Source organism: Atractosteus spatula, chromosome 8 (assembly GCF_055471065.1).
Source record: "Atractosteus spatula isolate fAtrSpa1 chromosome 8, fAtrSpa1.hap1, whole genome shotgun sequence".
NCBI lineage: Eukaryota > Metazoa > Chordata > Actinopteri > Semionotiformes > Lepisosteidae > Atractosteus > Atractosteus spatula.
In genome coordinates this window covers 45,908,161-45,927,273 of record NC_142713.1, presented here as the reverse complement: position 1 = coordinate 45,927,273, position 19,113 = coordinate 45,908,161, and the positions used below count along the sequence as shown (strand labels likewise).

Genomic DNA, 19,113 nt, shown 5'->3' with positions numbered 1-19,113 from the left:
TCTTGCCTTGAAACAAGAAGAAACAAAATGTGTGAAAGCATTGTTAAAAACATACACTAAACATGAAATGTCAAATCTGATTCATGTGACATGCTTATAATCTTCAGAAAATCAAATGACTTAATGACTTGCTTCAACAATGAAAGAAATGAAAAGGATGCTTCTTAATAAATAGCTGTAAAACAATATTTGATTTTAGTATATACAGTGTTATACAGTATATCAAATTGTAAATCCTGTGTTGCTAAGCATTCTTATTGCTGCATTTATTTTTTTACATTTTCGGATACTTTAAATGTCTTGTGTGGTTTTATTTTTTTACTTTCCATTTGCCATGTGTTGATGTGGATTTTTTTCAACTGTGATTTCAATGTCTCTTAAAGAGATCTTCAAAATGCTGGTAGATTTGTCACTAATCAAAGGTCTTATACTTTTATTATATGTATTTTTATTTTTGTTAGTCTCCACTTAAAATTCCATTAACACAGCATTACATCTTTGAATGAATAGCCTTAAGGTAGTATTCAGCATGTTAAAGTGGAACAGCAGTACAGAGAGTGAAAATATTAATTGCTGCCTCTTAGTCACTATATCTCTGTTAAACTTAGTGACCTCATCTAAGAAGCCTGAAGAAATAAGACAATAAGTTAAAATTTGGCTTTTTCATCACAAATAAAAATTTAAATGTATGGTGGCAAGAAGTCATAGCACAGTTCAGAGGAAGTTTGAAAAAAGTTTTAATTTTTTAATAAAAAGGCCATTTTGAATAACAAACAGGAACATACAACAGAACATTTTCCTGTAATGCTCTGAACCCATACAGAGAGGCTTTTATACAGTATACTTTAGATTATCTCTCTGAATTACCAAAAATGTCATATTTAGGAGAGAGACTGTTGCATATGCATTAGAACTTATATAAAGTCAAACTTATATTTGTTAAAAATAGTTATTTTTGGCAACAGTTATCCCCATCTTCCAGTTACTTCGAAATGTCACTAACTTCGTTTGTAAGCACAACCGGTGACAGTCTTCCAGAGCACAAAAAATCAAATTCTACAAAAAGATGACGAATGCATTATGTAACCAAACCAAAGACAAGGTCACGCATTACATAGACAACATTTACACTGGCCATCATACCATCAAAATTAGTGTCCCAACAACTCCAATACCAGCTGACAATGTACTGTACAGTATGTCTTCATGCTTCAAGTTGTGTAATAATAGCTATCTGGCAGTATGAGCATGTAAAAGCCTGAATCACCTCCCATTGAACATTTGTGAGATGCCCTGAAATGATGTGTCATCCAAGGTTGAGAAAAAAGTAAAGAAGAAAGACCATCACTTTCTACAGTGGAACAATTGGAAAGAGTGCATCAGAGATGTTGACTTTGTTAGCCAGAATAATTAATTTATGTCACTTCTGTTCAATATAATGTCAGTGCATCTGCTACTAAATGGGTTTCCTTGGTTTTTTTAATATCTCTGTGAATGTGATGGCTTTCTAAGTGATAATTTTTCTTTTAATGCTCAGTATGTTGGGTGATTTTCAGTTCACTAAGCATATAGTTCTGATTCATTTGCTGGTGTAAATGTTATTTATTCTCTTACATCTGATCTAAATGTCCTTTACAATGTGTGATAATTGACCATGACAAAGGTTTTCTATCTGGGAGCGGGACAGCAGACACCTAAATACTGGGATCTTATGGAGCTGTCCAACATGAATGTCAAGGGACTGATTGTGTTTAACTGTGATTAAATGCAGACCAAAATAATTGTCACAGGGAAAATAATTGTGATACCATGTTTTATGTTTTCTAAATCACATTTAACTGCAAAATAGTATTAACTATCTTTAACCCTTATTTGTTTTCCTGTATGTTGAATGCCAACCACTGTATCCTGCAGGTACTGTAGAATATGGCTGCTTTTTCATTTTGTTTTAAATAGTAAAAAAGATTATCCATATCTTCCATCGCAGCTCACAGCACAGACGTAATTGTTATAGAAACAATATGTACAGTAAGAGCATTTTTATTGGCAACTCCATCTTTTACTAATTTCCCTTAGCTTATCTCAAGGTTAGGCACAGACTTTTATGATAGCACATGAAATGTAATTCATGAACTACACTTAGATGGAACAAGGCATAACATGCTTTTATGGAGAATGCATTTATCCAATTTAAATATATTTTAATTGTCTAATCTGATGACAGTAATTTTAGCCCAGCAGGGAAAATTATATAAAACATGATGTGTGTAAGAACCTATAATTTTAAGTGAATATACTGTACCTAGTTAAATTTAAAATGAGTTGATTTCAGCCTGTAAAATAAATAAATTGGAAAACACATTTTTCAAATACACTGAAAACAATCCTCTTTAATAGCATGAATCATGAAATATTTTGCCAGCTCTTTTAATTTTATTCAGCTGTCGATGTACTGTACATATACGGCACGAGCATACCAGTACTAATATAGATTTACTCCAGTAACCATGGTGACATTATCTGCAGTAGCTTTTTCGGTCTGTGCAACAAGAATTAACTTATGGGCTAAAAATGAATTGAATAAATTACAAATATCTAGATAAGCAGGGCTATAAATATTTTATCTTTGAGATGCATGTTTTCAATAGAAAGAATACAATTTATGTCTGAAAGTAGGGATAGAAAAGTAGTGCTGTTTATTGAATTTTGAAATCTTATTGCAGCTTTTCTCAGAAATGAGCTTAAAAAATTATTCAGGGTAAAAACAGCCATTTTTCGTTCGTCAGATTTTTAAAATATATAATACGCTAAATAAGCATGGAACTTAATTATTCTCCACAGTAGGTTGGTGAAAGTAATCTGTTGTCAAAAGGCTTTCAAAATATCTTTAGTTTAGAATTTTTTCAGGAACAAAATTTTCCTGTTTGGTTTATTAAGAGCTCTGAGTAGTGATATGGATAATTATACTGTACATGTCTCCAGTCAAATAGTGAGTTTTTGATTTCCTGCTGTTCTTTTTAGACTTGCACAAGAAGCCATATGGGAATATGTTTCAGGAAAAAATAAATAAACCTAATGTTTTAGAAATTAGTACACTTTAAAATTTTAAAGTGATGCTCATTTATACTGTAGGTGGTTTGTACATAAGTATGACTTAGTAGAATTAAATCCTCTCATTAATTACCATTTAATGTAATTATTTAATTAGTAATTTAAAACAATATCTAGTTACAAGGTAGGTTTGTCATATTTCATTAAAATCAATAGCACCACAGAAACATCTCCTTCATTCGTACTACCAATGACATCAAAAGCCTCTTTGCACACCTTTCCTAAAATGTTGCAAAAGCCTTTGATCACATAGAATGGCAATATGTCTGAACATATTGGTTTAGGGACTGAATTAATTAAATTTACAAAAATGGACTTGCAAAACCCCTCAGCGATGTTACTCACAGACACTCAGTGTTCTCCAGTTTTTTATTTATCTCCAGGATAAGGTATCAGTGGTGTCTTCTCTTCCAAGCAGCTGTTGGATCACCACCTGGGAGGGGTTTTAGAGATCCAGAGAAGACCACAAAGGGAAAAAAACTGATATTTTTGTTGTTATATTTTATATTCTTAATTTGTTTTTATTCCATAAAGAATGATGGTACCGGAATGCCATTTACAGTATATCGATTCTTAATGTATTTTCATATAAACATTGGCTTTTTACCAGTATGATGAATTTAAAAGTAGAAGAATTTAAAAACCTCTCCTTTGAGCATTGCAACATGCATTCTGATTTCTGTTCCAGGATTAAACTATGAATGAAGATAGGAAAATCCTTCCAATATGCTGCATTCTGTTTAATTTCACACATACTTTATTTCCTTTTACTCAAATGAAGCTTGGTGGATGAACACTTACATTTTTTCCCTGACTTTCTAATTTAACACAGTATTAAGTGTGAAGAGGAATTGTACAAGACACTAGATATCTAACACACAATATTATATTCTTATGCAGCATTTCATAATTTTTAATTTATCAGTTTATTAACTGGAAATGAGTCCAAAGAGGGTGACATTTTATCACAGACTGTATAACGTACAGGATTTTTTTAGATAAAAGCAATCTAAGTTGCAATATAAATTTAGCAGCGATGAGCTCAGCCAGCTTATATGCCTGACTGATTTTGCCCATTTTGAACTCAGCTGTTACAGATGTTAGTCACTCAGTTTCTTTTACAACTTTAGAATTGCCTGTATTTGCCATCAATTTTGTGAAAAGTTCTGTACAAATATATAGCCTTTATTGACAATATTTGTCTGTGTGAAATAAGTTCCTACCTTGTGTTAAGTATATAAGTTCTTTTTGGTGTCAATATGTTTCTTCTGTAAATATCTGTCCAGTATGATGAATATGCAACATATCTGACAGTTATCATGTACTGAATACATAATCAAGTTAGCAGCCTTGGTAGCACCATTGCAGCCTTATAGCCTGAACTCAGGGAACACTGTTCTGTAGGAGATACCATCCATCCAATGAGACATTAAATCAGAGTCCTGACTACCTGAAGAGTAGCAATGTAAGATCACTTTACTGGACATATACTGTACAATTTCTTGCATTAGGAATTTGTCTTTTCGCATACTCCAACTTGCTTTCCATGAAACACACAGACAGGGAGAGAAGCTTGGGGTCAGAGCGCAGGGTCAGCCATTTATACGGCAACCCTGGAGCAGTTGGGGTGAAGGGCCTTGCTCAGGGGCCCAACGGAGTAGGATTCCTCTGCCGGCCGCGGGATACGAACCGGCAACCTTCCAACCACAGGCGCAGATCTATAGCCACAGTGCCACAGCCCCGCCCATGTTAGCCCTGGTGTCAAAAGTTCACTCTTGGCTTATAAAATCTAACTTTCCTAAACTCACCCCATTATTCAATTAGTAAAATAATGTTTCACTTCATCGATGTGTTGTGGGGCCAATGGTGCACTTTGGCTGCCACACATCACCTACTGTAGATGAGATGTATTTCAAAATGAATAAAATGGGTTCCTTCTTCTGTGTAGAGTATTCCTCTCTATAGAAATCTTTGGTAAAAAAAAATCTTTAAAGAAATATTTTTACAATCGGAAGAGAAACCAAAGTAAAGTGGTTTGGTATTCTTTGAGATGAAGAGTGCCATTTAAAAGAATAAAAGTTTCCCATTGATAATACCAAGATAGGGGCTGCATGTCCAGGGTGTATCCTGCCTTGCCAGGAGTCTGGCTCCCCCGCATCCCTGAATAGGAAGACTGATTAGAAAATGGATGGATGGAATATCAAGATGCAAAAGGTGCAAACATGTATCTAAAGTACACTTTGGACAGAATGTATACACGGGTCTATAAAAAATCTTCTGAATGTACTGTCTACTAGAGTTGAAGTACACTCTGCGGAGGAAAGTCTACTGGATCATTGAATTAATGACCTCATCTATAACCCAATTCCAAATATGAATGACTGCTAATGGTTTATATGAAAGTAGTAGAAAGACATAAAAGAATCACCTGTCGTTGTTTTACTCCAGCATCAAGCAGACTGTGCATGTGTATACAGACAACCTCAACCCTAGGGGATGCCATAAGCACATATTTCAGAAAGAAGACCTACGTTTAGAAAGAAGAGCACAGGAACTCGTATTGTAATTGCAACTCCTGGAACAAGAAAAGGCCATCTTCGTTAAAAATATCAGCAAGAATGTGAATTCCTTTGTCACTCCAATGTTAAAAAGAGAAAGGGGAATGGTATGTACAGTAGTTTTTAATTGTGAAATATATGAGAATAGACATGCCATATTTTCTATAATTGTATACATTTTTGTAGTAAATCCAAGGTCTTAAGTAATTGTGAAACTGTATGTGTCCAAAATGCAGTCTAAGAGGTATGCCACCATGTACAGTACATATATCAGATCTTAAGTCAAGATTATCTTTATGTGAATGCCAGGATTCAAACATTCACACAATCAATGCAAAACAAAATCATAAAAATTTTAGACCTCCTACAGATCCTCCACACTGTAGAGTGGAAACTTGAATATGGAGTCCCATTTCTTTCCTTATGAATTTCAAAATTTGAGAATACAATTTAATCAAGAGGCAAATTAGCATAGAATTATCTTTAATGAACACTTCCGTTTCATAAAATATATGAGTTGTGTATGGATTAAAATTCAAGATCTGATTTAGCTTGAAACAGAATGTTCAGAATGTCTCAATTTGTAGTATTAAGTATTAAGATTTTTCTGTTACAACAGTCTAAAGACACAGGTGATCCAATAGTGACATGGGTAGTTTTTCTACAGTACATTGTGTACCATAGAAAAAAATGGAAAGCAAACAATTTTTATATCTGGCTGCAAAGTAAGTACATTATTAAGCTGAACCATTAAATGTTCACCTATATATGTCTGCCACTCCTACAGTATATCATACCTACAATTTATTAATATTGCAGGTACCAGTAGATGAATATTTGTTTCTTTCGTTTTTGATCAGTTGAGAATGTGATTAATGACAAACTACTGTACAGTATGTGAATCGTGATATCGGAGTCCACAGTCACATCGAAATTCCAAAATGTACTGGGACAAAAGGGCAAACTGAATCAAAAAGGCAGTTTTTTTTCTGAATTTTTTATTTTATTTGCGAGTATCTCAAATTTCTCTTCCCCTGATACCAGATTCTGATTTCAGAAATCTGAAAATGTCTTCACAATAAATTAAAACCCCTACTGTTTTGTTTACTTGGAGAGAGGGAGTTCTTCAATAAACAAAATATTTCAATTTTTTGTTAGTTTTCATTAATTATCATTTCCCAATAAAAAGTAGTTTTCCCCCTTTACGTTTTTGCATGTATTGAGTGAAGCAAATTGAAAAACAATTTCAATACATTAAAAAGTCTAGTTGTAAACAATATTTGCAGTTGTTTTGGGGGAGACTTCTTTATAAAGACATTGAAAGTGCTTATGTTGGCAAATCATTTACATCTTTTATACAATGTAGGGAAGCAGTAAACAATGAAACAATAAACATACTATATATATATTTAAAAGAGTATAAATTAATTTAAAGGATACTGTACCATATTGAATATCTCAAGGTGAGCCCACTTCCTTTGGGTTTTCACCTGTGGCAAAGCTAGAACTTTTGGTTAAGTTAGTTCAGGAGTCAGCCCTGAAGTAAAGCACTGAGAAATATCTGTGCTTGACTGTTGATTTAGGTCTAAAATGGTGATATGTTCCATAGATTAGGAAAATATGTGTCCATGTGGTTTAGCCATTCCCCAGTGAATTTTCTCTTCCAGGAGCTAGGTCTCTGCTGGGAAAGGAGGTGGGAGGTCTCAGGTGGACAATACAACTTCTGACTCCAGTTCTGATTTAAGGAGCAGCATTAAGGTTTAGACTTTAAAATGGGGAAACAAGCAGGCCCTGGCTAGTTTAAGGACCATATTAGTGTGGGACAGTATCTTTGTCATATCAGCGTTGGTTTGGCTTCAGCTTCAGCTTCAAAATCCCATGTAGTTCAGGTGATCAAAGTGAGTAGGTGTTTCCCATGAGCCATTTCAATGCACAGATCTCTTTGGGCTAGAGCTGGGAAACACTCAGAGGATGTTTTATTCAGAGAAACAATCCAGGGCTTATGGACTGATCCCTCCAGTAAGACCTTGTTGGTTTATCTTTATCTATCCTCATGCTCTATTACTTTGCTCGCCAAATATTTCAGCTTAACTCCAGCTGCATTCAGCATCTTTTTTCCCTATTATTCACCTGGGGAGGAGTCTATTTTTGAACAAATTTGCTGAATAGTTGTTGTCAACACGTTCTTCACCACTAATGCAATCTGAGAAGTCCCTGATGCCTTCTCGACTCTCACATCTTCCATAGGCTGATCCAAAGCTTGCTGCTCCAGAACAGCCATTTTAGTCAATTCTGGATGGTTAAACTCTTTCAGCATCTTCATGTTGGAGAAAAAGGAGATGACTCAATTTTCTTCTGTGCCTCTACCATCCTTGATACCATAAACATAAACCTCCAAAAAGATATCTGGTGACTAGAAAATAGGGGAGTCTGTGTCTACCATGCTGAAACCTTGGTCACATGATCTTCCCAATGATTTCTTTCTTATTGAAAGCATAATTGACCACAGTCTGTTGAGCAAAATACAGTATGTTAAAGAAAGGACAAATAAAGGTCTTTCTCCAAACCCTGGTGCAGTGGAGTTAGCTATTGGTACAACAACTTAAAAACTATCTGACTGCAATGACGTACCAGTGTTTGCTAGCATTTCAGAGGAGATTACAAACAACTTATGTTGTATGTCTCACAACATGTCAGGATGTGACCTGTAGCTGGTAAGAACTGATCTTTATTTGACCAGGTTGTGTCATATTTTCAGCCACGCAAAATAACCAAACAGGTAGAAAATCAAAAAGATCTACTATGAATTCAGTATCTGTAAACAGAGAATGTGAGCAGGCACTATTGATAAGCTAGTATTATTAAAAATATAAATGAGGAATTATTAATTAATAGGCAAATAATTCTCCTGAGAGCTGCCAACAGGGGCCTAAGAGCAAGCAAACCACTATGAGAGTAGATTAATACATGACAGGTTGAAGGGGAAAAACATATAATACAGTACATCTTCATCTGTGGAAGCCCAGGGCAAATAATATATCACATTAGTTTTCTTATATTAGCATAATATTAACACTGTTTAAATTAATATAATTCCATCCTGGAATATATACATATCTAATGTAATAACCATATACTGTATACATGACAGGAATTCATGGGCATTATGCTAAATACAATTCAATTATTTATTCAAAACTTATTTATGTATATTATGATTTCTAGTAGCAGACCATATGAAATAGGAATATTAGGAATAAAACAGTAATAATTACAACTTTCCAATTAAAAGGCACAATTCAAAAATAAATACACTCAATTTCCAGTTTATAATTAAAAGCTTAATAGAATTTCATTATTCAGATCTTTTCATGTGAAATATTAAAACAATAAATGCTCCCTTATATTAAAATAATCTAGTATTTTCCACCTTAGTCCTGAAAAGCCCAATTCTTCACTTAGTAGTTAATATGTTCTTCAGGAATAATTAACCCAGTAATTGTTACAATTAAAAATGTAATAAGCAAGAGTAGACACAAGCAAGAGGAGGCCATTCAGCCTAACTGGTACATTTGGTAGTTAATTGATCAGAAGATCTCATCCAGTCATTTTTTTAAAGAAGCCTAAAACCTAAAACCTAAAACCTAAAGCCTAAAATGGTTTTCTAAACCATGGCTGGATAGCTTGCTTTATTCTGCCATGACACTTTAGGTAAAGAGGTGTCTATTGTTCTCAGATATACTGTAAATAGTTGTAAATATTGTAAATTGACATAGTTTCCACTTGTGAACTCTGATTTGTGCTTCACTGTTAATACTTATAACGGATACCTACAGTATGATAAAGAAACCAGTGCCAATACATAAGGATTAATGGGCACTTGTTACTGGATTTTAAACATGTATTTTACAATATTGACAGTGATAAAATTAAAAGGCCCCAAACAGACATTCTGCTCACAACAATAAACAAACTACAGTATAGTTATCATTTTCAAATTAAGGAAGTCCAAACAGAATTTTCCGTAATTCTCTTCAGCAGTTGCATAAAATCAACTTGCCCTACAGCCAAAATTGTACAGTATAACACAATTTGGGAAATGCTATATCTAAATTCCTCTGAAGGTTGACTTCAAATTTAAAGAGATTTCTTGAAAAGTACAGTGCTTGGCTATCTTACTCCATACCGTAGTGAACATCAATCCAAAAGTCAAAAGTAAAGTAAAATACAATCATTTTGAATTAGAATTGGTAGCACTGGTAGATGTACTGTACAGTATTCATCATGAGTGCTTCTGGTGCTATAGGTACACTCTTCTATATTAAAACTATTAAAAACAGCATGATGTCCTGCAACCTGAGGAAGAGAAGAAATCAGTTTGACATTTTTGTCTATGTTCAAAGATTCAGAAAGTCACAAAGATAAAATGGGTGTTTACTGTGCTATTACACTTCTCAGTAAATAGAATAGGAAATAGACGTAAAAAAGTTAGCAGATGGAAGCATTGCTCCCTAAAACAACATATTTGTTATATTGTTCCTATGAATAATGCTTAATGAGAATATTATCTAACTAATGATACCGTGACATTTGGTGATCATAAGATAACAGATTTTTTATCATTATGAAAATCATTTTGCAATAGTACTAATCTACTAACATTTGGAATCCTACCACACCCAAGGGAAATATTTTTCATTAAAATCCTGCCACATACAGATGAGACTTACAGTATCTGTGCAAAGGTACTGCATAGAAGGAGATTTCTTAATCATTTTTGTCTGTATGTGCTGTGGTGTTTTAATTATAATTGCATATAGCCCATCCCATATTGTTGTTACTTCAACAACTGCTACAGTATTTGCAGTACTACTACAGTATGACCACTAAGAAGAAGAGGAAAAAAGAGATTTATTTGAAATTAAATGACCATTAAATGATTTAAAAATACTGTCTAATCAATGAAGGCAGTTCACATGATGTGTATTTTGATTTTTCAGGTTACTTTTTGTAGCTGATATTGACATCATTATGGCAGGGGAAGGTCTTCACACACATGCACACATATTGCCAGAGGGAAGAGGGGCAAATAAGAAAACATGCATCTAAGCGGTCTTGAACTCTGTGGAGGCTGCGAATGTGGTCAAGTGGCAAAACAGATGTCAATAATTTTCTTTTTATCAATGCGATTGTACTGAAGCAATTGCGCTAGAAACACGGAACAGCATTTTGTATCATTAAATTCTAACCTTTTCACTTTCTTAAAAATGATTAAACGATGCCTCCACAACCCGTCCTACTACTATTGTTATAATAATTATTAATTGCAGTGGCAACACAAACCATTAATGTTCTCAATCTATAACACAGATAAATTATTTGCTTAAGTGAGGATCCCTAAGGCAGTATTATGACAAGATCAATTATATATTATACGTTATAGGCGACTATTGAATCAATTCATGGACAGCTGGGAATTAATGCCCATGCCTTAATACAGTGTTTGAGCTTCATACGAATCTACAGTAGGTTCATACCTTCTTTTAGTGATTTAGTGCCTAAATTAATGGCTGTCTCCATCTAGTGGCATTTTATTTTATTAAGCATGTATTTGTATCTGAGATATAGATCAACAACTTGTGTGCATGAGAAATATTGTTGCCTGTAGAATACAACTGTAAAAAAAGCAATCTCGGTCTATTTTATGTTTTGCTGCGTTGTTTTTAGCGCCCCGAGCGAATAGTTTCAATGTGTGCGTTTCTTATAACACAAGGAAATATTAAAGAAAAAAGCACCAAACCTGCTTGTTGTTTGCTCTCCTTGGTGCTGAATCACATTCTAAGTCATCTCTTTACTATTGAACATCTTTTCTTGACAAATGAGAACAAAATACTGTAGTATCCATAAGAGTTAATTGATGCTTGTAGCACATGACACGCCTCCGTTTTCTACAGAACACAGAGCAACTTGTGCACACTACTCTTGTTCGTGTAGACTGAACGGGCAAATAGAAGAAGCGACCGACTTAACTTGTTACATTTCTTCAATTCATTGTATCCGTGCATTGATTTCGCTTATTTCCATCTATTGGATTTTGTGACATTTCCAAAGCTACAAGCTTTAGTAGCCTGCAGTTTTTTTTTTGCTTCTTTTCAGCCCACTGTGCAGGTTTATGAGAGGTGGTCCTTCAGCCGATGAGAGAAGCTGAGCATTATATACAAGCAAAAACTGAAAAAAAACCTTATCGTGAAGAACACAAATAAGAAAATAATAAGTCACGTTCTGTGTTGAGAGCAAGGAATGATTTTAACATCATCAGACGTGATTGCATTTCTCCTGAACTTGTTGCTGCTGTGTTCACACCTTACCGTGTATATCCTGTAGTTCTGGTACTAAAATAGTTGTTTTTTTTCATGTTAAATGAACAAAACGGATTTCGTAAGAACACGAGAAAGGAGAAAAGGAAACTCTATGCGTTTATTTTCAAATCCATCGACTTTCTGTGGAGGTACGTGTAATTATTATTATTATTATTATTATTATTATTATTATTATTATTATTATTATTGTAAACGATCATATCAGAGTGTTTTAATTCCAACTGGACGGCAATTTACGTGTCTTGATCGATATCAGTTATTACACTGCATGTGATTCACTGTTTGCTTTAGTGATGCTCAACCTGCTTGCTTGCTGACCATAAAAGTAATACAGAAAGGAACATGAAAAGTCCAGGCGAAACAACAACAGCTGTATCTCTGTAACATTTTCGTTGTGATGCTTGTTCTTACTTTTTTAACCCTTTTTTTTGTAGATGACCTTTCGTCAACTCGCTGTAGTTTTTTAATCGCCGAGGGAGATCTGTAATCTGATTTAGCTGGTGTTCGTGTGACAAGCAGGTCAGAATGGCAGCGGGAGTAGCAGCCTGGCTTCCCTTTGCCCGAGCAGCGGCCATAGGATGGATGCCAGTGGCCAGTGCCCCTATGCCACCACCCCCACGAGAAAAACGGAGACCACAGGATGGTCTTATCATCCTTAATGTCAGTGGAACGAAGTTTCAGACCTGGAGGAATACTTTGGAGCGGTACCCAGACACCTTACTAGGAAGCACGGAGCGGGACTTTTTTTTCCACGAGGAAAGTAATGAGTATTTTTTTGATAGAGACCCTGACATTTTTAGACACATACTTAATTTTTATCGCACTGGCAAACTGCACTACCCACGGCATGAATGCATATCCGCCTATGACGAGGAACTCGCGTTTTTCGGCATAATCCCTGAAATTATTGGTGACTGTTGCTATGAAGAATATAAGGACCGCCGGCGAGAGAATGCTGAAAGGCTTCAAGATGACGCTGACACGGAGAACAATAACGATGGAGTTGTGCCGGATATGACCATGCGCCAGTCAATGTGGCGGGCTTTTGAAAATCCTCACACCAGCACTTTAGCGCTGGTATTTTACTATGTCACCGGATTTTTCATTGCTGTTTCCGTTATAGCCAACGTGGTGGAGACGGTGCCCTGTGGTTCTTTACCGAACAAAAAAAGGGATGAGCCTTGTGGAGAGCGCTATGCCTTGGCTTTCTTTTGCTTGGATACTGCCTGTGTCATGATCTTTACAGTCGAATACTTGCTGCGCCTAATCGCTGCACCTAGTCGATACAAGTTTGTTCGAAGCGTTATGAGCATCATTGATGTGGTTGCCATCATGCCCTATTATATTGGTTTAGTGATGACGGACAATGAAGATGTGAGCGGCGCCTTTGTAACCTTAAGGGTTTTCCGTGTATTTCGGATCTTCAAATTTTCCCGCCATTCACAGGGCCTGCGTATCTTGGGTTACACTTTGAAGAGCTGCGCATCTGAGCTGGGATTCTTGCTCTTCTCCCTGACAATGGCTATTATCATTTTTGCCACGGTGATGTTCTACGCAGAGAAAGGATCAACAGCCACCAAGTTCACCAGCATTCCTGCTGCTTTCTGGTACACCATTGTCACCATGACAACACTTGGGTAGGTGTTGGTTCTGGTAATGCTTTTTTGTCTTCACTCCCATGGTAAAATTTATGTGAAGTTCGTTTTTTTTATATCAAAAGGAGAACATACTTGCAGCTCCGCCTTGCCCCACCCAATTACTTCTAAAGTAGAAGTGACAATGTGAACAAAGTTCTAACACAAAACATCCCCAGCCCATATATAGGGTCACAATGCCTCTAGTGAAATATTGCATAATAATACCACTCACATGGGTTTTGACATCTGTTGTGACCTTGAAAGTTAATTTGTTTGTAACCATATGAAATAGACTCATCCTAGTTTTGACACTGATATGCTAAGAAGCCAATTTATGGATTATATTGTAGATCAAGTTAATTTCTGAAAGCATTTCTATTAAGTGCCATGCAGCAAGGAAATAGATTTTATTAAAAAGAAAATGTGACTTGTGGGTTTTTAAAATACATTCCCAAAGACCAAATACTAGTTGAATTGACTCCGTCTTAGCTTATGTACTCTAAATTTTCATGTGACTGTATATTAGCCACATATTCATGTTAGTCTTTTCTTTATTAATGCTATTTTAAATTTTGAGAAAGTCAAAGTTGGAAGGCCAGTTAATGTCGCCCTGCTAATGTAATTCATGTAGCGTATTCTGCATAAGAGAAATGCAGAGAAAGATCAAAAAAGCCATCAAGAAAATGTCTGAATGTGGTTAGAGGTTTTTTGAGGCGCCGCAAAACTGCTGTCAGTTCCAAGATATTCATTAGAAGAAACACCATTCATTTATAAACCAGTCATATAGTGGAATTTGATGATAATTATAATGAGCTGAAGATTGTATGTATTTATACAATGTCCTGCAGAATACAGTAACAATAACTATAGTCCATCTGTGGGAAACATTGTGTGCTGTCCATGGTACTGAGTTTGTCTGTAGCATATTTTAAGTCCTGAAGATGAGAACTGCATGTGTAGCTAAGCTAACACATGAAATCAGTCATAAATCAGTATTATTGATGACAGACTCAAATGATTATTCCAGATTGAATTTGATCATTCTAGTGTGCTATATAATAAAATGTTTAATTTTAAATATATGCATGCTTCTGAACTAAGGAAAATGTCATAAATCAATATGTAGTCACGCAAGAAAATAGATGCATTATCAGCAGAGCTCAATCACAGATTGTGTCTTGGGTTTCAGACTCAATAATATCAATATGAAAATGCAATTACTCCTCAACACTCAAAAAATAACTAATAAATAAATGTTAGGCTCTAGGGTAAATGCTGAGACAGTTCTGTAGAGCACATTATTAATGAATTGTAGTGTGCATCAATTTCCTTATTTATTAAAGAAAGAATAAATGAATAACTGTTTTTTGTGAAGTTATAAATAATATGTCAGAAGTGAAATGTGACTTACAACCTAAAAAAAATAGTTTGTAGACGTTAATTTTTCTAACTCAATTTGCTGTAGTTAGTGCCTAATTTATCAATTATTATTTAATAAATACCTTATTTGACAAATGTATTCCAGACATTTTTAACAACAAAAAACATACCGTTTGAAAGAAATGTACTATGGAGAATTGCTGTACAAATAAATCCTTAGAATCCAACATAGCATAAAAAGCTTTTGCAATAAGCATAAACGCGTGAGGTACAACTCTTTATTCCTGAACAGAAAACACCAAGATAATGTACTGTATCTGAAGTTAAAATACAATGAGATGGGTCTTTGGTTCGAATTAGCTATCAGGGTCTGTACAGTCCTTACATCTAGGTAGCTGGTTCCATCACTGTGGTGCAAGAGAGCAGAATGAGGGATGGACTGGAGGATGAAGAAAAGGAGCAATTAAGTAGCCAGAAGAAGAATAGAGATGAGAAGGTGTTGTAAACATAGACAAAATCCTGGAGATAGGAGAGGAAGAGTGATGAAGAGTGCAGTAAGTAATGAACGTACTTGTTGAACCTACTCTGCACGCAGATCACGTTGGAAACTTTCTGTGGTGAAATATCCTCTGCACAACCAGTACGTATTGTACATCACATTACACTAGTCTTGAAGAGTGTGAAAAAGAGTGATTTTATGGGAGAAGTTGGGTAAACAAAATACCCTGTCAAGCTCTAGTGTTTTGGATGAATTGATGATTGTGGATGTCTGGAACAGGTATCCTAGTGAGAAGAGAGCTGCAATTGTTGTCTAGAGCAAACAAGACCAAAATCTGAGCAGAGTATTTTAAAAGATTAGATCATGTAGATATTTTTTTAAAAAGGAGTGTCAGGAAGAAATGAGAGTAGAAAAGCAAAATAACATTACACAAAGTTTCTTGGTAGATGAGGAAGAAGAGGGAACGATATATTCAAGAGAAATAGAAATATTGAATTTATAACACAGAAACGAAAAAAATATAGAGTACATGAAATTCTGATGGATTGCCATTTTTCAGTGCTGAAATTATCATTTTTGAAAAGATAAAATTATCAGAATGATCTCAATGACCTCTATTGTTGCTTAATACTTATTTCAAAAACAGCCTTTTTTATATTTTAGAAAAAGCAATCAATGTCAGGTTAATAAGAATACCACAATGCAATATGGACTGTAATTTGTGGAAATAAAATGCTTGTTAATGATATTAATCATTGCTACTACATTATAATTGGTTTCAAGCTTTACAAATCTGTTAGTTAAACGTATAAATAATATGTATTAATTAGACTTTCCATTCAATTGTTAATACTACAAAGTGTATTATCAGCAAAAACATGCTCCATTTATTGCTGTATTTCAATAGTGTAAATCTACTGTTTATTAGTAGTTTGTAACTTCTTTATTAACCATTTATTAGATATGTACAAAATATTAATACAACTGTTATAAACAGCAAATAATTTCAATATAAAGTCATACAGTTTCAATGGAATAAAATTAATAGTTATGATATTTTAGCTAATTTTACTTACAGTACATAACATTTTGTTGAAATTGCGTTTAAGTGTAAAGACATGGGCACATCTGATCCCAAGTCTGTGACATAATCTAGCAGTGCAGTATTAGAACCAAATTTAGCATACATCTTCAAAATAAACTGTGGAACAAAACCCAAAATACGTACAGTAAGTGGAAAAAATAAGAAATTACATAAAATTGAGAGACAAACTATCAGTCCATGTTGGTGAAGATGATATTCTGGCTTCTGTCATGAAAATGATGGATGAGATCTTTTAGATCAATTAGCTATGAACCACTGTACCAAACATGCTATTATTTGCAGTCATTATTATGTTCAAATCATTCTATCCTAATTTGAATTGACGTATTAGATAGTACTTTTAGATATTACTTTGTATAATACTGAGGTTAAAACACAATTGTTGACAACACAATGCATTTACAATTGAATACCTTGGGTGTACTTATGTTGCAATATTTGAAAGACCTGTGAGATTAAGTTCTGTAAATCATTCAATTATTATGTTTACCTTTTTGGACTTCATCCATCCCAAACAAGAAAAATCTGTTGTGTTTTTTGAGGAAATAAATGCACTATAGTGGACTATGGAAAGAGTGCTTAAGAATTAAAAAAGGTAGAGTACATTAAACTTCAGCATGTTTCAGCTCCCTTAGTGTTTTTTTTTTTGCTTTCTAGTGCTTTACAGTATGTGCAACTGGCAGGAATGTTACTACTGGCAGCTTTTCAGGCTAAGCAAAGGTTAGGATCAGTACTTTATACATGAGGCTGACAGGGCTGGAAGCCATGGGAAGCAATGACAAGACGTTTCCACAAATTCATTTATTATTCTGAGGATGTGATAATTGATATGCAATATGATACTACTGTAAACCTGTTTTGAACAAAAAGAGCTGATAGGGCTATTGAAGCTCATATAAGCAACAGATCTCTTACACTGAAACAAATCTCATGCAGAAATCTATTCTCCTTGGTATATTAGTTGTATGACAGGCTGTGTAAGCAATGCACATCTACTCTAGATTGTTGCGTGTATCCTATAGAATAGCTCTGGACACATGACTGTGACTTGTTAACTGCCTTATCCAAGAAAGCACTCTCCTAAATTGAATATTGCCATTTTTAAATGTACATATTATTTATTAATGTCCCATTACTTTCATGCCAGGACCCATGACAGGGATTTATCTGGCTTTAATGTCCAGGGACGTAAACACAAAGAAAGCCAATTGAAGACACAGCTCAGAAGTATTATAGGATGTTAAAAAAGTATTGTATTTCACAGAGGTTGTACAGGATTCCTACGATCCAAGCACACAACTTTCCAAAGCACCTAATCCAATTTATTGTGTACACACATACAGTATCTAAAAAATCTAACAAATAGTAACAGACTGATAGTTCAGAAATGTGGCTAACATATAAATTAATGTGGATATATGCAGTATATTTTTGCATAATTGTTTATAGTCTTAGTATGTTTATACTTCCTACTAAGAGTTTAGTACCAGGACATTATTCGAGTATATTCGAGTATATTCAGGGGGTGACAATGCTCAGATGATTTTTGTTAAACCCAGTAATTACTTGTGGAAACAAACAGGATATTTACTTTGAATAATTTTATGGAACCTCTTTACTCTGGAAAACAATAAATGATGGATTGCTGTACAAAATGTTAACCCTGGATATACTGTACTCGGGGCTAGCTTAATTGCCTAGTTTCTCAACTTCTGAAGTATTCAGGTCAAATTAAAGTGGCTTTTAATTGTCTTATCAGCATTCAAATTGAAACTAATGACGAATGATCATAATATACAAACATACTGTAATGGAAGTTATATAACACAGGATAATTTGGGCGCCTAAGGTGACTTTGGTTACTTGATCTTAGATTGTATAAATTTGTGTCAGAAAAAAGGTGCAGTCTTTGAAAATGAGTTGTTCAATGCTATTTAAAAAGTTGTAGCATCAAACACTTAAGTTACAAACTAAGGATGTAATTTGTCACTGATCTAAAATGGATTAGGGGTCTCGAACAGTACTTTTTGCTTCAAGGACAATCTGAGCCTAAGTAGTGACTATGTCCTACTTTCCATTTTAGAGTGCTGCTTAAAAATTGCATTCTCCTGAGGTGTTGTCTTCACCTTGAGAGCATCTATAAATTTGTTTTGAATTAAGTTTTTACTTAATTTGTCTCATTACATATTGTAATTTGTAACCTCCAGAATGATTGAAAACTCCTATTTTCTATTCACATGCAAATGATTTAAGAACATCAGAACTTCATAACTTCATCCAGCTTAATTTTGGAAATTGGCAAAGCTACCTCGTGTTGTTTATTTTTGTTTGCATCTTGACTTGAGTTACTGTATTCTAACCAATCTGTATCTGCTGACAAGGGTATCTAATGTGCAACAAGTACACATTATTGTATTATTGTATTGTATTATTGAAGTGGAAG

At 34.5% G+C, this 19,113-nt stretch overlaps 1 protein-coding gene across 2 annotated transcripts in view; it reads left to right on the top strand.

The window, feature by feature from the left end:
- Positions 1-12,574: 12,574 nt before the first annotated feature.
- kcnd2 (potassium voltage-gated channel, Shal-related subfamily, member 2) overlaps positions 12,575-19,113 on the top strand; it is a 177,787-nt gene continuing 171,248 nt past the window's right edge. For both annotated transcript variants that reach the window (XM_088923183.1, XM_088923182.1), the window contains exon 1: positions 12,575-13,686. In XM_088923183.1, the coding sequence (XP_088779309.1) occupies positions 12,575-13,686 (1,112 nt within the window). The remainder of the gene's footprint in view (positions 13,687-19,113) is intronic.